The 21,591-nt window shown below is 40.7% G+C and overlaps 2 protein-coding genes across 2 annotated transcripts; one reads left to right on the top strand and one right to left on the bottom strand.

The window, feature by feature from the left end:
• Positions 1 to 351: 351 nt before the first annotated feature.
• On the top strand, positions 352 to 11,276 carry pstpip2 (proline-serine-threonine phosphatase interacting protein 2). Its single transcript, XM_073477987.1, has 14 exons — positions 352 to 408; positions 1,476 to 1,576; positions 4,269 to 4,343; positions 4,945 to 4,979; positions 5,092 to 5,198; positions 5,295 to 5,357; positions 7,308 to 7,406; positions 8,314 to 8,359; positions 8,762 to 8,841; positions 8,928 to 9,026; positions 9,188 to 9,284; positions 9,398 to 9,482; positions 9,600 to 9,637; positions 10,462 to 11,276. The coding sequence occupies exons 1-14, from the start codon at positions 376 to 378 to the stop codon at positions 10,515 to 10,517; spliced, it is 1,014 nt and encodes a 337-aa protein (XP_073334088.1). The 5' UTR covers positions 352 to 375; the 3' UTR covers positions 10,518 to 11,276.
• Positions 11,277 to 11,644: 368 nt separating this feature from the next.
• Positions 11,645 to 21,524, bottom strand: dhx29 (DEAH (Asp-Glu-Ala-His) box polypeptide 29). The gene is made up of 28 exons (XM_073477986.1): positions 21,210 to 21,524; positions 20,419 to 20,492; positions 20,149 to 20,262; positions 19,935 to 20,064; positions 19,705 to 19,844; positions 19,474 to 19,617; positions 18,853 to 18,979; positions 18,409 to 18,567; positions 18,145 to 18,313; positions 17,924 to 18,044; positions 17,425 to 17,817; positions 17,080 to 17,346; positions 16,804 to 16,947; positions 16,235 to 16,411; positions 16,004 to 16,144; positions 15,774 to 15,918; positions 15,569 to 15,689; positions 15,350 to 15,434; positions 15,041 to 15,129; positions 14,477 to 14,605; positions 14,288 to 14,363; positions 13,971 to 14,195; positions 13,671 to 13,807; positions 13,243 to 13,333; positions 12,850 to 13,134; positions 12,643 to 12,774; positions 12,425 to 12,521; positions 11,645 to 11,962 (listed from the first exon to the last, which is right to left on the bottom strand). The coding sequence occupies exons 1-28, from the start codon at positions 21,370 to 21,372 to the stop codon at positions 11,907 to 11,909; spliced, it is 4,131 nt and encodes a 1,376-aa protein (XP_073334087.1). The 5' UTR covers positions 21,373 to 21,524; the 3' UTR covers positions 11,645 to 11,906.
• Between the last annotated feature and the right edge of the window lie 67 nt (positions 21,525 to 21,591).

Genomic DNA, 21,591 nt, shown 5'->3' with positions numbered 1-21,591 from the left:
TTATTATTATTATTATTATTATTATTACCATATGTAATTTTCATCATACAGACCAAACAAAATGACAACAACAAACCAACCAACTATCTACTACTGCTACTACTACTACTACTACTAATAATAATAATAATAATAATGATAATAAGTAGGACAAATAAATATTATGTTTATATTATACAAAAATGTAAATTGTTTTTTTGCTTAGAGTACAGGAAAAAAAACAACAATCATCATCATCACTGCGCATGCGTCAGTTCACCCCTTGGTGCGCCCAGCAGCTCCCAGTCTATAACAGGAGAGAAACCATCAGTCAGTCAGTCAGTCAGTCAGCTGACAGACCTGTTGAAACACGGCTCTCCTGTCCTGTCAGCAGCAATGAAAAACCTACGCTTCAAGGACTTCTTCTGGGTGAGTGTCTCCTGCTGTGTGCTGAGTTTTGTTTTATCCCTTATTATTTTTGTACTGTGTAATTTCGCTCGACAGAAGTCAGACTGGCTTGTAAATCCCGCCGTTACAGGTGTGTGTTTTGCTGACTAAATAAGTAAGCTAACGATCATTTCTGTTTCACTCTGACTTCTCTTCCTATTTGAATGTGATTGTGACGGGAATTAGAAACACACTATGTTTGACCTCATGAAATAAGTTCCACTTTCTAGCTCTTGGCAGATTTTTTATACAGTGGTGGAGCAAGTAAGTGTAAGTCAATGTACTAATACAACACTAAAAATACACAGTTAAAAATCTTGTATTGGAAAAGTATATAAATAAGAACTAATAAAGAAAAATAAGGCTAATAACTATTAAACTATACTACATTATTGGGTTATTATCACTCCTGCATTAATGTGTAAACTGCATGTTTGATTGATAGCAATGCATCATATTTTATAACAAGGTCATATTGTAAAATCTTAATCTGCAAAGTAGTGTAGTTTCTATATTTGTCAGATAAATGTAATGGAGTTAAAAGTACAGTAGTTAAAGTAGCATACGTGGAAACACTCATGTTACAGTCCATCACTGGCTAAATGAAAACCTAAATCTGCCTATAGACTCTTGTAGCCTCGTGTCTTTAACGGAAATACAAACTCAATAACTGACAGATTTTGACATCTGCACGTTTAGGTCTTTGATTACAGGCTGTTACCTTCAGCTTACCTAAATTATGGAGAAGTGCAGTCGAAAACATCAATTTACACTCTGTGGCTAATATCTTAATGTTGAAGCGTTTATTTATGTCTGTGTGCAGCGTTGTCTCGGGAACTTCACTGTGTGATTTTAGAGTAAAACAAGTTTAGACAGAGCCTGCTTTTTCTTACGGTAAAGGGATGGGTGTTGGTCCGAGCAGTGGGGGTAGGAGCTGTCTGAATCTGTTTTGAAGTGATAGTATTTGTATAATTTAACATCTGTCTATAAAAGAGCCGTTTAACCATAGCCCCATGAACAGATTGAAATATTTTCCATCTCACTGCCAGAACACTGACCTGACCTCCACTGGTGGCTATGATGCTATCATCCTGTATCTCAACGATGGCAGGAGGACATGCAAGGAAGTGGAGGATTTCATGAAAGCCAGGTAAGGCCATGATTTATATATGTGATGAAGCAAAATATTTGTATCTGTTCTGCTCTTGCCCAAGTTAACAAGACTGCATCCTAGCTCTAAATTACTGAACGGCTGTGCTGGTCTTGGTACTAGCTGTAATAGTTGCTATCGTGCAATCAATTGATAAGAACTAGGGCTGGGAAATAAATTTGTATTTTATTGTTGTCGTTGTTGGTGATAAGGCATTAGTGTTGTCTTTCCCTCGTTGTAAAGGCTGCATTAAAGTAAAGTGATGTAATTTTCTGAACTTACCAGACTGTTGTACTTGTTTGAATACTTGTCTTTACCCACTTAGTCATTATATCCACATTACTGATGATTATTTATCAAAGATCTCATTGTGTTAGTATTTTGTGAAAGTACCGATATTAGGAAGTAAAAAATTCCGACATCAATATATCGGCCTACATAAACACAGTTTTTGCAATAATCCCCCAAATTCGTGTATCAAACATTACACAAACATTATCACAAGCATCTTTTTCTGCATTGTAATCTCTACAAACACAATTCCCTGATACTGATATATATGTGAGAGGCCATGATAATAATATTGGCCAATTGATATACTGGTCTATGAAAGCCAGAGACCAAGACAAAGGAGGAACATGAACTGTAGATTTTGCAGAGCCACTATTGTGAGAATGTTTATTGGCGATAGTAGTCTAAGACATGAAAACGTTTAGAGTGTATGTGGAAATAATGCATTCAAAGACAGCAATTAAAATCAAATCTTTATGCAAAGCTGAAGGTGCTCAGGAGTGCACATTCAGACGCACAAGAAATTGTAAAGTAGACTTTTGTGTAGACTTTTTTTGTGGTAGAGATTGAGAGAAGGAGCGACACATTTCAAGTAAATTGTACTTTGTATGCTTGTTTTTTAAGATTGAAAATAAAAAAAATTGCCAGCAATAGTCAGTAGTCAATAGTCAATAGTCAATGCTGTGGTATAAAAAGCTGCTGTATCTGGACCTGTAATGACTGTATTAAAGTCAGATCGCCAAAGCTTGTTTTGCATTTGAATTTGAATTGTGGTAGACCAGCAAAGAATGAGGAGTTTCCTATCATTCAGTGCTGTAGCTCCAAAGCCTTTTATAACAAATAAAGTATTGTGAAGCATCGTCTAGGTAGACTTTATAATGGGGTCATACAAAATTGGATATTTGAATTTTGATTTCCTTCTTCCTCATTTGATAAGTAATCTGTCCTTCCTCCCTCCCACACACACACACACACACACACACATACACCCAAGTCCAGTTGGCACCAAGTAAAACAAAACAAACTTCATCTGGTTAAATTGCAGTACAATTATTCAAACAACTTCAACTTTAATGATTAAGTGAGGGAACAGAGGCGCCCTCACAGCAGAATAAAACACACAGCTGTGAATATAGTAAGGAAGCATGGTAAATAATGAATAACTGAATGTATACTCATGTAAGAATGAAAAGAAAGGCATTTTTTTAAACCACAGGGTACAAGAGTTTGCACAATACTTATAAATTTCTTCCTATCACAATAACAATTGCAAAAAAGATATAAGATTGGTTATTTGTGCAGACATGCATTCAAACCTTTGCACCAGATAGTATGCAAACACGTGCAGTCTCACAGAAAACCCTTGTTTTACTGCACCTTGTCGTTTGAGTTTTTACTGTGTAATGGCCCTGTGGATTATGCAGACTCAATAAAATGATTTTTTTTAAAAATCCACATCATTAAAACTAAAATTAATCCCTGCAGTTGTGTCCTATGTTGATTTTTTTTCTTAACCAATGTAGGAATTCTGCATTAAAATGTCAAAAAATTTTATATAATTTGTTGAGTTGTGTGCTTACATCCTGCGTTTCATTTAGTCACCTGTCACTACTTCCGGCATAGGGAGGTCAGTTTATGAGATGAAAGGTAACGTGAATAAAACTTTAAAACATCCCCTCATCCATGAACATTTACGACTGAGTCACTTTGGAAAGATTTTTATCAGCAGTGGTGGTTGTTTGATGGTGTATTTGCCACCAGCAAAGCATGTTTGACCGCAGGATGATTTGTGTTTATTTGAATTATTCTTTCATTAAATATATGTGTGTTTATTTGCCCAAAACAGCCAGATTTGTTGGCTCATTGAGGGTGTAGATACACACAGGGTGTATCTGTGTGTTTAAATTCAGATCAACTCTGACTGACTTTAGCACTCATCAGAGATTCCAGTTCTCTCTTTTATTTCTCCTCTATCCTGTCTGCAACGTTTCATTCATGAAGTCGTACATACTTAGTAGTACAGAGTAATCCCCTCTGTCTCCAGTTAGCAGCCAACATTACAGAATATAAACACCTGACAATCACCGCAGATCGCTGCTGCAGTCAGGTTGATAAATAGGAGTGAAGAAAAAAAAAATCCACTTTTTCAATCGCAAAAGTTAACCCTAGTAATGTCTGAGCTCTCCTCCCATTGGTTAACAGCTCCAGATCAGATGTGACTCTGGGTGTACAGTATATTCCTCCAGAAGGTCTGGCTCTGCACCCGACACACCCGACCCAAACAACAGCCAGCAAATGCCTATTGTTTTATTTTGATAGAGAGACCTCTAGTGGCAGAAATTCAAATCTTTGTGCATATGTTTGCATGCTGCACTCACTTTTTTCTGGTTGTTTCTTTCAGGGCATCAATTGAAGAGAAGTACGCCAAAGATCTCCTTGGTTTGTCCAAGAAGGTGTGTGGACACAATGAGATGAAGTAAGCAACCTCAGTGTTGAGATGCTGTTATTATGTGTTTGACCAGATCTATTTACAGAGTCTGTCTTTACAGAAGTGAAGAGGTGCCTTCTACGTTATGACTCAGTTCCAATGCAGACAGAAAGATCAAAGGACAGTTAAAGTCAGGTCACCAAACGTGGGATCATTTTCACTCTGTGACTGTTCAAAAGCAGAAATGAGGGATTGCGTTACTTAGCGGTTCCTTAATGGTGTTAAAGTCAGTCAAATTTGATCTGTCAGTGTTGACATGTTGTTACTCTATCAGCAAGTCTAGTTCCCCTTATGTTAGTGGTCATGCAACCCGTGAAACTTTGTCTCTGTTGTTTCTGTTTGGAGGTGTTGTGCAAAGAAAATGGAAGAAAGTCTTAAATTTCATTACCATAATCATCTTATATGTTTTGTCTCGCTCCATAGTACTACAAGTGGTAGAAAACTACACATTGCAGCTTTATTTTCATCTTTGTGTGTTGTTCATATCAAAGGGTCTTGTGTGTTTTTAATTTACAATGTGAACTCATCTGGTACAGATTTTGTCGTGTATGAAATCCTTCTGTAATCTTCTTTTCTTTTGCCTTTTTAGCACATTAAAAAAATCCTTGGACATGTTCAAATTACGTAAGTCCTTAACTTTTTAAATTTCAATAACACTTAAAATACATATACTGTTTGTTTCAGTTTTTGATTTTCTGTCCAGCTCAGAATGTAAACCATGTTTTTACCCCTGCAGAGACTGAACATGTGAGCCTATCACACTTACAACTGGCGCACAGCATGAGGGAGGAGGCCAAGAAAGTGGAAGAATTCAGAGAAAAACAAAAAGAAATTAGGAAAAAGGTTAGCTGTTTTATCAGCACTGTGATTAACTGAGGTGACTGCGCCATTTTGCAGAACATATTAGGTTGCTAACTAGATACAACCTTTTCGTTTCAGTTAGAGCAACAGATGGATGCTCTCCACAAACAGAAGACTTCACAGTTCAAGAAGACAATGGATGTAAGTAAAATATGAGTTAGTTATTAAAGGCCTGAAATAAATTACTACAAGGGCACTTTCAGACTTCCCCTCAACAACTTTTCAGTTTCTTTTCCTTGCAATGTGTTATTGAGTCACACGCAGGATTAATAATTCATAGAGATCATTGATCTACCAAACCAAAGCCAAAATCAAGATTTATTTATTGTTATCTACAACACAGGGTTGCACAATGAAATGCACCCTGTTGTTAATTTATGCCACAAAAGAATAACATTTTTTTGGTGGAGTGTTGAGGATGAGTTCAGGAGTGTCACAGCCTGAGGAAAGAAGCTGCTCTGTACTCTGGTGGTACGGCAGCGGATACTTCTGTATCTTTTGCCAGTAGGGTGAACAGACCTTAATACTAAAGGTCTAAAAGTGAAAGTACCAAGCTTGTTTTTTAACTGCTGTTGTGCTTAAGGTAAGAGGAAAGGAAAGACTAGGTCAAACCTAGTATATGACTCGACCGTGAATGGTCAGTGTGCTCCTGGGGAAGTAGCGCATGTCATCATCCCACACCTCCCAATTTTTCCAGACCAGGGTTTTACATTTCAAGTTGTCCGAGTTCAAAGGCTTTTGTCTGTTTGTCTGTTTGTTTGTTTGTTTGAAACGGACTACTTCCCCCCTACAGCGTTTTCAAGCGCTAATATTGTTGCTGCCCACGGCCAAATTGCTTCCCATTTTAGGAAAACTTCCAATAACACAGGACATAAGTCTTGAATGGAGAAATGAAAGCAGGTAGAAGTAGTTTAATGCTAGATTCCCAGTCAGCCTTCATTTTCAGGAGGTTTCCCGCCTGGTGAAAGAGAGGTTTATAGGGATCCAGGGAATCTAAATGCCGACGGTGTCATTATTCTACTGGTCTTCTATTCTTCTAATCAACATTTACTTCATAATGAGAAGTTAAAGCAAAAAACATTTGCCAGATTAACATGTCTCAAGGATTTTAAACAGTTGGCCATTTCTCTTTAAATGCTTCAAAAACAGGAAGAGAAAGTAAGAAGAAGAAAGAAGAGAAACATCTACATTTGAATAAATAATATATCTGAGTAAATAGGATTCAATTGTTCATAGGATATTCAGCCTATGTTTCAATAGAATGTATTTGTTGTTCCTAAAAACTTACTCGGGATTGTGTGACGGCAATAAAGTATGTCCATGGCTAGATCTGAGCACTGAGGAGCTGCATAGCAAAGTATGTATGTTTGGTCTTTGGCGTTTTTCTGGTAACACTTGCTGACTTCTCGCTCCTTCATAATGTTTTGTTTTGTACACCCGCTAGCATTTCACAGAATACCACAGTAGAATACCACAATAGCCCTCTGTGAACACTCATAGCTCATGGTGACACGCATGAATATGAAAAAAGCTTAGAGGCATCCTGTTTATGTCACTGTTCACACCTATTTTTTCTTTGAAAAAGCAGCGCTTGAATGTCTGATAATATAACTTTGTTACTCACTCACTCGCTCACTCACTCACTCACTCAGTCAGGCACAGACTTTCATCTTTATAGAAATGGCAGTGAACAAAGTGACAACGGCAGATAGTCTATTTATGATTAATATCTGAAGAGTTTCAGTTGCGTTCTGAAAACAGTGCAAATGGTCATCCCTGTCTCTGTTCTTCCTCTTTGCTGAGGGAAGTTGTGTTGACCAGTCTGGGAAGTGAACCACGTGGCATCATTTAACACCTTGAAAAGCACTGCCAAAAGAAGAAGTACTTCTCATGCACCGTTCCAATGAAGAATAAAGATTAAAAGAACTGGATACCAGTATATTAAATCAGCCCAGAGGTAGACAACACCATGAGCCTTGTGACATTCTTAATCCAGTCCCACTGGTGCTGCTACCTTTAATCACATTTGTGGGGATAAACTGTTTCTCATGCATTCAAGATATTTACTGCTGACTGTGGTGCTGTCCCCAGACAAAGAAGACATACGAGCAGAAGTGCCGAGATAAAGAAGAAGCAGATCAGAATGTGAACCGAAACACCAACACCAACAACACCAAGCACATAGAGAAGGTACAGTGACAAAAGTGGAGCTTCTCACTGATTTAAAGTTTTTGTGTTGCAACAAAGGATCAAATATAAACTTGGAACATTTATTTTCTCGACGTTTGGACTTGCACAACAGTTGTTTTTAGCCTATTTTGGTCGCCATCACATAAAACTTTGGAACTATACCCACAGTATGTCAATCTGATAATATAAAGAGAAGATAAGTGCTATTAAATGATGATGAATTAGATTCAAGACACCAGATTGAGCCTTTGCAATGGGCATTTCTCACCATTTTCTGACATTTTTAAGACTCCCTGAGATGAATCAGTAATAAAAGTTGTTAATTGCAGTCTTAAACAGGATGTAAACGGCATATTAATGGACCAGTGAAAGGCTGATTAGAAAGCTTTTATCCACAACATGTTAGAGTGTGTGTGAGAAAGAGATTTCTAGAAGCCAAATGCACACTGTAGTGCTGATTGGCCATGCGAGGTTATAAAAATAATTACAATGCTTCTGAGTAGATTATGATAAGCTGTATTGTATCTCGTGTCCCATTAAGGGAAAGTTTTGAGACTGTGTTTGTCCCTTAATGTGAAACAAGTAGGCATTGCTGTGCGGAAGAAATCATTAATACTTGTGTGTGTGTGTGTGTGGTCTGATTAGTCCTATCTGGCTGACTCACTTTTGACTCAGATGCAGATATGGCTACTGTTAAAACATTAATGTGATAACGATAAAATGTTCCATTTTATCTCAGTGCCTCAGACTTCCTCCATCTACTTCGTGTATCAGCCAACTTATGTCTGAGACGCAACAGAGAGACATTTTTCATACGATTTGATGAGCAGTAACCTCTGTGTTTGTTGCTTGTTATGCGTTAGATCCGATGTTAAAGAGAATATGTTCTTTATTCGTCATCTTTCAGCTCTACGCAAAAGCACAGCAAGCAAAACAGAATGCAGAAGAAGCAGGTATGTTCGCAAAAAAGCCTGCTACATGTTGCCTTTAATTCATGCATTCAAACACACTTAAACACCAGTAAAAATCCTTATGATTTTGAAGATCCCCTGCCTTTTCCTCTTCCACCAAAAGATTCACATTTGTGGTTGTAAGTCACATTTCGCAAAAGGTTTTTGGGTGGGTGAGATATGCATTTAACTCAAAGCACTGCTGTGCCTAAGAACAGCGTCGCTCTTAGTCTTGTTAGATAGCACTGAAGATCGATATAAGTGATGTGTGAGGCTGATTTGAATATGACTACAGTGCTAATACTATGATACACCACTTGAGAGACTGTAGTGTTTAGTACAGTGTGTTTGGGTATTATTGCCATATTTGTACAGTTAATACTGATGTATGTGTTTGACTGGCAGACAGGTTGTATCAGCAGAATGTGACCACACTGGGAAAGGTTCATGATGACTGGCTGAAGGAACATATCAAAGCCTGTGAGGTAAGACTCTGAAAGATTACAAAATAACTTACAGTATGTATACTGTGTACATGAGCTGAATGTTTCTGTAATGTTTCCCCTCACAGATGTTTGAGAAACAGGCGATGGAGCGCATTAACTATCTGAGAAACACAGTCTGGACTCACCTCAACCAGCTTTCCCAGCAGTGTGTGAACAGTGATGAGGTACAGTAACTTCACAGCTGCTATAATCAAGATTTTTACATTAACAATGGATCAAATGAGTATACTTAATCTATCTTTAAAGACGTGGCTTCATTAGACTCCAACCTTGTTATTAATGTCTCTCTTTATGTGTGTGTGTGTGTGTGTGTGTGTGTTCACAGCTGTATGAGGAAGTGAGAAAGTCACTGGAGCAGTGTGATGTCCAGGAAGATATTGAGCACTTCATAAACCTCAGACGGACCGGTGACAAACCACCAGGTATAAATTCAGGAATATTCATTAACAGTTAACCAGTGCTTGGGTGCAAAGTACACACACAGGAGAAGGCATGCACTGCTTTATCTCTGTCTGACTGTCTTCCTCTCTGTCAGCTGTTGTCGTGTATGAGAACTTCTACAGTGGTCAGAGGTCTCCAACTGGACCTCCACCCTCTCGACTGCCTCCACCAGTAACCAGGTAAACAAGAGAACGACTCTGTTTATCCATCTGTCCTTCCATTTTATATCTCATTCAGTTCTCCGCTACATTATAAGAACACAAACTAACTGTTAACATGTTTTTGTGATATTGCAGGAGGGGGCCATTACCTGATCCAACAAACAACAGTAGAGGTATGTGTTATTTACTTACTGTGAGCGGTGTGTTGCTTGCTTTATGAGGAAGCTAAAGAGGCTTGTGGTTTGAGCAGTATGTGGTTGGTCACGGCAGGATGCAACTTAGTTTAGAGCTTCTACAGGGAACTTTCATTTCCTGTTTATGCTGGTAGCGCCTTTGGACATAAGATGACGAGAGTGATACAAAGTAACTTGAGACTTCCTTAACACTAAAAATAGTGTATTAGCTACATCACAAAGCTAACTCTTCCTTCACATTGCTGCAGCTGTCAATATGACCAGACTTGTTGTGATTTTCACCTTTTATGTACTCATTTTGTGCTGAGGTGACGGCCATATTGGTGTGCTGCCCAATAAAAATAGAAAGTCGCGCCAGGACTGTTACTGAATGGTGTCCTCTATCACAGACCTTGAGCCTGATTTACGGTAGTGCAGTGTTGTTAGACACTTTATTTTCATTTTGTGCACCTTGAACAGTTTTGTTATGGGACACCATATTATTTTGTTGTGTCATGTGATGGGGCAGTCACTGAAGCAGCTGGAGGATAGCATCTGATTACCATTAAGACAACTGAAACCTCTTTCATTTCTGTCAAGTGACACTCATTGTAAGTGTTGAGCAATCTTCTATAAATCATGGAACATTTTACTGTATATTAAAGCAACATTATGTAACTTTTTACCTTTTTACTTTTTGCTTTAACTTTAATAATTGTCACCTAAGGTACTTTCAGTTGTGGCATTATTATAAACCAAATGTACGCTCATACTTCTGCTTTTCTTATTTAACCACATTGCTTTCATCCTTGCTTTGATTTCAGGTGATACAATCTACTCAACAGTGCAGGACGCAGGGTACAGCGTTATCCAGTACTAACACACAGATCAGCTGGACGAGTTGAAGTTTTACAGTTTGTAATGGACATGAAGGTTACACAAGTCTAATCACTTCCTCCTTTGGTATTTCCTGTATAGATAAGGACTTATACCCGATGGAAATGAGTGTGATAACTGTGTCCATGCATGTTTTTATTATGTTATTTCTGTAATAAATAGAGCAGTGAATTACATTTTATTTTATTATTTAGGAAATTCTTTAAATGAAGACTTTGATCAAGTATTTTGATGAAAAAGGACACACTGTAAAATTAGATAATGAACATATAACAGGACATCCAGCTAAAATAAACATAACAGGTCACTTCCTCTGTCTAGATACAGAGCCTATTTATTACCTACATGTTTATGTTGCACAAGGCTCAATCTTCGTCATGATTGCATTGTAATTTATTGTCAGTTTTGTATTTATTTTGTGGATCTGCACTTCGTTCCAGTTTTCAAAAAATAAGATGACGTGTCATTTGCTAACTTGTTTTCATTTCCTCTTAGATGTGAGAGTAGCCTGTCAACTGACAGCGATCTTGTGATTGGTGATCACACACACAATTATCTTTACCGTGTATGGATTACTACACACCCTGTTCCTTACTTAAGTTCTGTATCACACAATTTTGAAAGTCTTTTTAAATGAATGTGCTTAACAAAAGCTCTTTTTCTATCGTAAGAAAGTTAAGTTTGATGACGTTTCATGCCTCAGATTGACATTAACTAATTAAAATATTTTCTGTATACTTGAGGAGGATTGTTCGAATATTTGCACTTGAGTTTGCTTTATTTATGTTAAATGAGTTTGAAACTGCAGGAGTAAAGACGGATTAAAAGTCATTTCTGTGTACAGCTGGCCTGGTGTTGGTTTTGTATTAAATTAAACTTGTATGAATGTTTCTTGTTTCACAGTTTATCTTATCTGTGATTATTCCTTGCGGTCAAGTGGTGACACAATCATTTTTACGACCAAGATACCTGCACCCCATTAACTTAGACATCACAGTTTTACCTTTAATCTCTGTTTTGTCCCTGCCTCCACACCTTCTATCTATTTATATACTATTTAAGGCAGCATTTTATTTTGACTATCAACCACGACACAATAAAAGGTTCCAATAAAAATGTGTACAGCTTTATTTCCGCAACATAATTTTCTCTTAATGATTTGTCCTCTCAAATTTCAGCACTGCCTTTGCATTTCATATGATACAGTCAGCCTCAATGTGAGTAAGAGTTTTCGTGTCCATGAGTTCATCTTTAGGATGCTCTCCGTCTGCTGGGTGCCGTTTGTCTGAAGGGGCAGAGAACAAAAAGGAAGCATTTCCTGCATCCAGTCTCAGGTTGTTCAGTGGCAATCAGATTGTTTGGTGGTCCAATGTCACACAGCGTGCTCTGATTTGATCAGATCCAGAATCAACTGGATGGTCCTCTCACCTACAACAGACAAGGACAAGAATCAGATCTAGCAAAAAAAAAAATAAAAGAACTTTACTCATTTTTATCCACAGAAACATCTGCTTGAAACCTGTATAGCTTTATATTATTAACCTTTATGTGATTTTATTCAGAAATGTACATATATTTCAATACTAACAATACAGTATTCTGACAGTATGATAAAAATAATGTGTTTTTTTGAACATTAAAGCATTAAAGACCCAGAATAAAAGTATGAAGCAGAAAATGAGCACAGTATGGGAACTTTGAGGAAGATTAAAGCTACTATTTTAAATTCCACACGTAAAACCATTCCTTGGCCATGCCTTTATAAACTGTAGGGAGCAACTGAAATTCCTTCTATCTATTCATTATATTCAAAATGCACAAAGACACAAGGTAATCAGTACTTATACGCATTTTTCGTGCCATAAGTTGTATTGAGACGCTTGAGTTTACCTTCCAGACTCATCCTTGGGTTCTCCAGCTTCTTTTCAAGCAGAGAGTCCATTAGCTTCCTAAGGTGCTTGAAGATCACACCAATCCGAACAGGAGCCTTTGAGGGCGAACAACATGGATTTAATTAATAAGATCTATTTCATTGGCCTTCAAGTTTGCAAGAAAACAACTGCTGCTGTTACAGAAGAGAAACCAGAGAAACCCTGGTGACCTCTGACCTGGAAGTGGATCCATCCATCCAGAGTGATGAGCCTCTCTCTGTGCTGAATATCAATCTCACCTCCGAACAGCATCATGGGGAAAGGAGATATCAGAGTGGTGTCTCGCAGGTAGATCTTACTGTACTTCACCTGTGGATTAACTTTAATTAGCACCAAAGTGACCTAATAAAGCAGATATGAGACATGTACACTCTTCCCCTGTACCTTCTCCTGGTACAGCAGCCAGCCGTGTATCTGCAGGTTGCGATTAACAGACGAGGGGTGGACCTGAGCCTTGCCTTGGGGCGTCTCCACCGTGCAGGCCACTCGCTCCAGCACGTCCACGGAGGGGGTGCACAAAACCCGGGCCACGCTGTCGTAGAGCCCCGCGGTCAGCACCGCGTTCAGGATTGAGATCTGCTGCTTGGACAGCGAGGCCACCTGATGCTTGGAGCGGGACGACCAGAAACCTGCCTGCTCCATCATCCTCATCAGCTCGTGCTTCACATCCTGGGAAGAAGAGTCAAACACATGAGATTAGACAGGAGGTGGAAGAGAGAGATAATCTGACTCAAATTGACAGTCACAGTTAAGAATGTGCACACAGTCGTGTGTTACCTCTATCGTGAGGAGAGCTGTACGATTGAGGAAGTGCTTCCTACAGTAGGACATTTCTGCTCTCTGTCCGTCAATCTGTGAGTTCTTCCACCTGACAGCAATGACAGGTAAACAGAAAAATAGGTCAACAGAAAGTAGAGAGAGATGTTGAGCTATCAAGATCGATTATTTCAGATAAGTGTCAGAAAGCTGATAGATGATTTACGCTTTTGCTAAAATCGACTCATGCACATTATGAGTCACTGAGCATCCTAAGTAGCAATAGTTTGTGCAGTGGTGCCGAGTAAAAATCCACAAAAAAGGATTGACAGTCTCCTGCTGCACAATCCACTACTATTTCCGACAGCACTACGGTTCAGTCTGCAGGTTTGGATTCTCATGAAAAACATCTCAGTGACATGAAACACACAGTCTGTCTTTGTCCATACCCCATATATGCACTGTATATCGTCAAGTGATCAGAGTTGGCCAATGCCAGGGCTGATTTGGCCAGGTTGGCTTCCTCCTTCCTGTTCATCGGTGTGGAGAAGGGAGATTTCTCCGTGATGGCTGCCGCGATGGTCGCCTGAAACAAATTTCTTATTAATAGTCCTTCGAAGCTAGGAAACTAATCATAATTCCAAACATAGAGTGATATAATATAGTAACAGTAGTAATAATCCTTAGATGATTACAACAAATCATAGTTAGAGTGTTTGTTTTCTGAATAACGAGGCGGTGGGACGTACGATGGGGTCCAGGCAGCCGAGGATGGCTCCATAGATGAGCATCTTGCCAATCTTCACATTGACGGGCAAACTCGCCAGGTGGAGTCCCAGAGGGGTGAGGAGGTGATTGTTGGGGTGACACGCACCGATCTTCCTCAGCAGGTTGACGGCGTTACTGACAGACTGGGGCTGTGGAGGATCCAGCGCCCGGCTGAGGAAGTCCTCCGGGGAGCCGTACTGACATTTCTACCAGAGGGGAGCGAGGGGGAGTGAAGAAAACATCTTAAATAGGAGCTTCGATAATGTTTCCACATGTGGTGTCTGAATGGTTTATATACCATGATATGTAGGCAAAGCTCCTCCAGTGGGACTCGAAGTATCTCTGGAATGGAGTAATCCATGAAGGAGTCAAACCTGAGGAGGTTAAACAAGAGTAGAACAGATCAGCACCGGACCGTAAACAGGAATCTGAGAACAGTTCATTTTTGTCCTTTTTTCCCTCCATGATGGATTACCACCCTCCGTACCTGTACTTTGGGTAGAGTCTGAAGCAGAAGCCGTTTCGGACACGTCCTGCTCTTCCCTGCCTCTGGAGGGCGCTGGCTTTGGAAACAAAAGTTTCCACCAGAGAGCTCATCTGGCTGCTCTCGTGGTACCTGAGTGACACAGCACACTGGAGTTAAGTCTCTACAACAAAATTCACTCACTGCCTCCCATTACTGTAATTATCAGCTATTCTGGAGGCTAATAATTACACCACATTGGTCTAGACTGAAGTATCTCAACATCTTTTGCCATGAAATTTGGTACAGATCTTGTTCCCAAATAATGTATGCTATAGACTTGGTTTGGAGTGATAGATAGATTTTACATCTGTCCACTACTCAGAGTTCCCACATCTTTTCCATCGTCAAATTCGAGCTCTTTTAGCCTCATAGAATCAATGTTTAGCATGTCTGGCAATTTTACTTCCAGGAGGGTAGAAGAGAGCTGAGAGCAGCGATCTGTTTTAACTTCATGAATAAAAAAATCTAACAACCATATCATGATATGTGAGACTTCTCTGGTGTTCAGTGTTCAGGTGGCCTTACTTATTTTCTTTTGTCTTTCCAGTGTCGATGACAAACACGACGTCAGGGATAGTCACACCTGTCTCAGCAATGTTGGTCGACAAGACAATCTTAAAAAGGGATGCAAAGACATTTTCAGAACTTGTGAATGTTATTTCTTATGGAGCACCAAAATCATGTTTTTGTTTTAAAACAAACAAAAGAATCAGTTGTAGTGTGAGATCGTTTTAACAGAAACACAGCTGTATAAAAAGGACTCTGCTGAATCCTTTAACATTACTTTGATTGTTCTGTTTATTTATTATTCGAGGCTTTATCACAAAAAAGTACCTTTCTAACTCCAGAAGGTGGCACTGTAAAAGCAGCACCCTGGTCCTTTGATGAAAGAGTCGAGTGCAGAGCGACAATCCTGAACCTAAAAGAGCCGGTCATAAACCACAGTGAGCCAAATAAAAACGTTAAAAGAACAGTTTGTGTGTTTCACCTGCTGGAGGATCATTTTGAGTGTACACTGGATTACAGTACATTACATCAGTCAGTGTTTGTCACCTGTTTTTGTCTCTGAACCTCTTGTCTGAGGAGAGCATGTCGTACAGCTGCTGGATGTGTGCCAGGCCTGGGAGGAACACGAGAATGGCTCCATCCAACTCCGCAAACTGTGGGGATTTATCTGGCAGAGCACAAAAATACAAACATTTAACTCAAGACTTAGGTACTCCGTGCTGTATGACACAAGCATGATGATGTTTTTTACCCAGGTAGGCGACAAGCTCAACCAGTAAGTCCATGTTGATCTTATTAGGGTTCATGTACTGCAGCACGTGCCGAGTCCTGCTACTGAAGTGGTCCAAATCTGGACCCAGGTCCCAGCCAGAAGAAGAGTCCCTCATTATCATCTCCTGGAGGAGACAGACAGGGTTACACATACATAGATCACACCACTGATCACGCCATGCATACTGTGTTGCAGAAAGATGGTGTTACCTGGTGTTGCAAAGTCTTGCCACCTTTATGCGTGACAGAGATGCTAACTTCCTCCTCTTCTTCCAGAATTTTCTGGCTGTACTCCGAATCCTTCTCCAGGACGTAGCCCATCTCCTCCACTATGTCTTCTAAGTGGGACACCTGGAAACAAAAAACACAGGAGCTTCAGAATATCCTGGTTCCTCCAGCTTATCCCTGATGTCCACAAACACAAACTGAAGCTCCTCTTACCTCCACTGGGAAAGTCCTGCCAGGTATGCTGATCACAGGGCAGCGGTTGAAGTAGTTGGAGAACTTTTGACAGTCCACTGTGGCGCTCATGAGGATCAGCTGCAGGTCTGATCTCCTCATAACAACATCTTTCAGGATGGTTAACAGGAAGTCTGACTGGACACTGCGCTCATGGACCTGAGGAGATGGAGGTGAGGACGTAGGGTAAGATGGATGATGAAAGGAAGCACTAGAGCAGATTTTCCAACTCAGTGTCTTGTTAAAAAAAAAACGCATTTCTGCATCAAGCCTAAATTATTATCTTGCTGGCTTTTTGCAGGCACGTAGACACCAGCTGTCATTGTTAAGTACCTTTCTGCCATCTAGTGACTGTTCTTTTTGTTCCCAACTGACAGGGTGAAATATTGTTATTGCATTTTAAATTAATTATTTAAATATAACAATATGGCCTTGGTGTGGAAGATTTTAAAAATGTGGTGTTTATATGACACGTGATATCATTTGAAAATGCAAATGACAGTTGTCAGAGCACGAAACCAACGACCTGTTCATCATGACACTGCCAGTACCTCATCTACGATGATGTGCGTCAGGGAGCTGAGGTGCTTGTCATGCTGTAGTTTCCGAAGCAGAACTCCGGTCGTACAGTACAGCAGGCGGGTCCACTCCCCAGACTGATTCTCCATCCGGATCTGGTATCCGCACAGCGACGACTGAAACGAGATTTCAACATGAAACGTGATCATTATAGCAGGTGACGGTGCATCCTTTCAGCCCACAATATCACAAAGATTCATATAAAGGTCCATCGAGTATTGAGATGTCTTGGTAAAAATGTATTTCACCTTCGACCCAGGTCCATCCTCGCAGCCGAGCTCCTGGCTGACCCTGCAGGCCAGGCTCATGGCGGATATCCTGCGGGGCTGCGTCACCACGATGTTGCAGGGCTGAGCCTCCTTACCTCCTGTTAGCAGCTCCTCCAGGATGAACTGAGGAATCTGAGTACTCTTTCCACTTCCCGTCTCACCGGCCACCACCACCACACGGTGGCGCTGTAGAGCCTCAAGGACACGATGCCGGTGTTGGAACACGGGAAGCTGCTGTCGCTCTGCCTTGAAGGTAAGATAACTGATTAATTACTTGTTATCAGTTTGTGTATCTTTAAGATTAAAACATCTGAGGATATCTACCTGCAGTTTGTGGGCCATAGAGGACTTCTTCAGCTTCTTTAAGAGCTCTCTGGATGCCTCAAGTGCTCCTGCCCCTTCCTTCCTCGAGCCTCTTTTCTCACTCTTGTCCTCCAGATTGTCTACTCCTTCCCCAATATCAAGTCCAGCCAGGTTCTCCCAGGACTCTTCAGGCTCTTCATCCGCATCCCCGCCCTGCCCCAGCTGGCCTTGAGATCTAGATTCTTCCCCTTGGGTCTGGTTCTGCTGCTGTTTGAGTCTGGTCAGAAGCCGTGAGATGAACTGGTCTCGAGGTTTGTTGGCAGCAGTGCGGGTCTCCTCCTGTTTCTGCTGCTCGCTGTCTCTCCACTCCAGCCACACGTCTCTGTAGGTTGGAGGAAGGAGCTGGTGCACCGACTGAGAGGGGTGGCAGTAAATTAATTATTAAAATGAATGAAGATACGACAGAAAATGTGAGTCAAGCAGAAACAAAAACAACAAAGGTATCCTCCACATGTATTACCTGTCCTTTAATCAGGGTGTAGAGTGCCAGTGTGGCTGCCAGATGTTGAGCCTGCATGCTGTCCTCAGTCACGATCGTCGGACAAACCTCAAGAACATCATCTGGCCTCTGAACACGCACCCTGATCAATACAATCAGAACAAAATATTCCCATATTTAGTTATATACTGATTAAAAACAACGGGGTGTATGGGCACAATAACACAGAATTGTAAACTTACTTGCATCTCCAGTATCTACCAGCTGCGACCTTGTGAAAAGCCGGTGCTGGACTCTTGGGCAGGTTCTTTCTGACCCAGTCGATGAGGAACTGTTTGGGGGACTTTCCCGTCCAGCTGCGAGCAGTGTAGTCGAAATTGCGAATGTCCTTTGGCTCATTCTTTTTCACAACTGTGAAGGAAAATGGAACAAAATTATCAATAAGAGAACTTTTTTCTCAAAGCCCTGTCTATTTTTGTTGTGTTGAAGTCACATGATGAATGAACCTTTCTCTGCAGGAGGCTCCTTTTCTGCTTGTTCGAATAACTTGAAGCTGAGGTCTTCTTTGTCCTCGCTAACAGGAAGTACTTTCTTTTCCTTCTGAGGCACGTCGACCACTTTTAAAGCCGGGTTGAAGACGGGGTGGGACTCCATTTGCTTCATTTCTAGAAACAGGAAATACATGCATTTATTTGTCGACGTTGTTATATCTAATTAGAATACAAGCGATGCATAATTTGCGGTCCTTGTCCCTGATTAGGTTTTTGAGGAATAAAACACATGATATTACACTCTAAAATAAACAGAAAAAACTAACAACAAAACAGACATTGACAAGCAGCCACTACAAACAGTGACTGTAAACATAAAGACATTTGTTCTATACAAGTCAGAAAGTATGTTGGAAGAAATTCTCTCATCTCTGCATGTGAGAACCGAAACACACCCACCTTGCTGTATGATGCGTATCCTGTCCTGTGCCATCCTCTGGCCCGGCTTGTCTGCTTTTGTCTTGGCAGCAGCTGCCATTTCTTTTGCGTCATACAGCTGAGCAGTGAGGATCAAATACCTGTCGTTCTACACAGCAAGAATCAACACACACAGTAAGTACACCATGTCACATACATTTACTACAGCAACATAACTCTCTGAGTCCATAGAGGTGCTGAAAAAGACAAGTTTTCCATGCTGCCTTCGAGCTACAGAAAAAAAAAATCTATCCTTGATATTTTGGGAAACATACTTATTCACATTCTTACTGAGAGTTAGATGAGAATTTGACACCACTTTCACGTCTGTACAGTAACTACAAAGCTACAGCCAACAGCAAGTTACCTTAGCTTAGCATAAAGACAGGAAACAGCTAGCCTGGCTCTGTCTGAAGCTAACAAAATCCACCCATGGGCACTTCTAAACCTCATTATTTAACATGTTATGTAATCTATATAAGAACCATGAACTTACCTTAAGCTCTGCAAGAAAGTGAATAATCGTACTTCCCAAAAATATTGAACTATTCCTTTAATTTTTAAAAAGAGATCTCAGTTTTAAGTAGCTTTAATTTCACTTACTGGATCAAACTTTTCATCCAGTTCAGGATTGTGTGTCTTCTTCCCTCCTTCCTCTTCCTCCTCCTCCTCCTCCTCTTCACTGCTCTGCTCTGCATACCTTAAGATCCAGTCCTTCATGCTCGCAGCTTCATCCTTCTCTGTTGCCTGGCAAAACACCACATATATACAGGTCAATTTGGTCTGACAGTACACAACTGTATGGCTAACACATGCAGAAACACACAGACAAACCTTGGCGGTCTCTCTGTGGGTGTTGGCGGGCGCTTTGGGGCTTGTTGGAGCAGGTTTCTGCTGAGCAGGAGGCTGGAACCTGGGCCTGCTCCTCTGGTTCTCCTCCTGCATCTGCTGGCTAAAACCTTCTGGCAGCTCATCTGATGTACAGACAAAATATGAAGAAGGTCACAGATTTCATCAAGAGCTATACAGTGATGAAATCATAATGACTGCTGACGCTCGGTTACCATCTTTAAGGTTGAGGCAGAGCCAATCGAGAGCGGAGTGGAGATCGCCTCCGTACAGCACGCTGCTCTTCATCGCCTCCTCAATGTGCTCTCTCTTAAAGTTGAACTTCTGCAGAGCTGTGTACAGGTCCTGGAGGCACAAACAAGACAACATGAATGCAACATTCAGTCATGGAAACAGATCTAAGAGTCAGAGGGATGATTTTGTTTTTACCAGCAACTTCTTGCTCGTAAGTCTGCCTGATATGGGCCCTTTGTCTCCATTCTCCTCTCTGAAGTCGTTGATCAGCTTGATGATTTTCTTCTCCAGGTCAGCCTGGATGGTAACCTGTGTCAAAATGTTAATAAATCATTATTAACATTTTGAAGGTGAAACTCACTTGATAAAATGGATGAGACTGTGTCAGTATGTGTAGCATTTTAATGTGTTACAAGCTGCACAATAAAGATAAAATAGACAGGCAGAAGGGAACCAGTGACTTACTTTAAGAATCGACTTGTCCGAGACTCCACCTGTGTCAACCTGGGCCGCGTTGGCAAGACTGTAGGTCTTCGGAGCTGGAGGAAAGAAAAAACATAATTGTCTTAGTTTGTTGTTTCATTGCACAGATATCATTTTGGACAGTAAAGTTCATTGTTGAACAGCAAAATATTCTGACTTTATTTACATATCTTTGTCACAAGTGTTTTATAACCACATTTGAGGGATCGTAGCAAAAGATGTGCGTATATCGGCCGATATATATATATAATATAGGTAGCAGCATCAGGCCAGTATCTTTACTAGCAATGGAGTAATATTTCAGTGATGTGACTGTACTCATACTTGAGTATAGATTTTCAGTACCCTTGGATCTGTTGATGCTGAGTTTATTTTTTTAACAAATACACTTTATTTTTTAGATTTAATCAGCAACATGTCAGACAGATGTGGCTCCACCACATCTGTTTACCCATCTGACAAGCTGCAAATACACAGCAGCAGGGTGTCATATTATGAGATGAAGAAAGGCAACAGAGAGACAATTATGAAGCTTATTCTGCTTAGCTGTTGCAGTTCAAGTACACTAATATATCTCACAAATACAACACAACATACAGGGCTGAACATGACAGTATGAACACCTTTACAATGCAGAACCACTCAACGCAACACCTCCACACAACTACAGCATGAAAATGACCATATCGGCGTCTTTTTAAGCAACGTCACTGACTGGCGACTGGTAACCAGTCGTGTTTATGAATCTATTACATTAACCAGGTAACACCCACCTTTTGATTTGCTCTCTTTGGCTGGTTTAGCCTGTTTGCTGCTGCCTGGCTGTTTCTTCGCCTCCTCCACCACGCCGTTCCCCGCTGCTGCTGCTGCTCCAGCCGCCGCCGGGGCCAACGGGGTAGCCGCTTGCGCCGCTGATTTCTTCTTCTTTCCACCCATTATGTCACAAAACACTTGCCTGTCTTGCGCCTCCTCTATGTGGCAAGGTGATGCCGAGTCATATACAAAGTCGTGAGAGGTGGTGGCTGCGAACAGAGAGCGAAAATAACGCTAACGTGTGAGCTTCTCCACAGTCATGTCAGGCAGGGTAAGGTTTGGGACCGCACGGCTGCCGTACCCGGAAGTATTACCGGGCAACAACCTCGTGTTGAATTGTGG

The sequence above is a fragment of the Pagrus major genome, chromosome 12, assembly GCF_040436345.1.
Source record: "Pagrus major chromosome 12, Pma_NU_1.0".
Classification (NCBI taxonomy): Eukaryota; Metazoa; Chordata; class Actinopteri; order Spariformes; family Sparidae; genus Pagrus; species Pagrus major.
Note: the sequence above shows the minus strand (reverse complement) of the source record. Positions and strands in the feature narration are given on the sequence as shown.

Excerpts from the sequence above, each read along its gene's own strand:
- dhx29 (XM_073477986.1), bottom strand. The coding sequence starts at position 21,372 with ATGGGTGGAAAGAAGAAGAAATCAGCGGCGCAAGCGGCTACCCCGTTG. Across the intron at positions 20,065-20,148 it reads TTACGAGCAAGAAGTTGCTG|GACCTGTACACAGCTCTGCA; the intron begins GTAAAAACAAAA and ends TTGTGCCTCCAG. Across the intron at positions 17,347-17,424 it reads CTATGGCCCACAAACTGCAG|GCAGAGCGACAGCAGCTTCC; the intron begins GTAGATATCCTC and ends CTTACCTTCAAG.
- pstpip2 (XM_073477987.1), top strand. The coding sequence starts at position 376 with ATGAAAAACCTACGCTTCAAGGACTTCTTCTGG. Across the intron at positions 5,199-5,294 it reads AAAAAGAAATTAGGAAAAAG|TTAGAGCAACAGATGGATGC; the intron begins GTTAGCTGTTTT and ends TTTTCGTTTCAG. Across the intron at positions 8,360-8,761 it reads ACAGAATGCAGAAGAAGCAG|ACAGGTTGTATCAGCAGAAT; the intron begins GTATGTTCGCAA and ends TTTGACTGGCAG.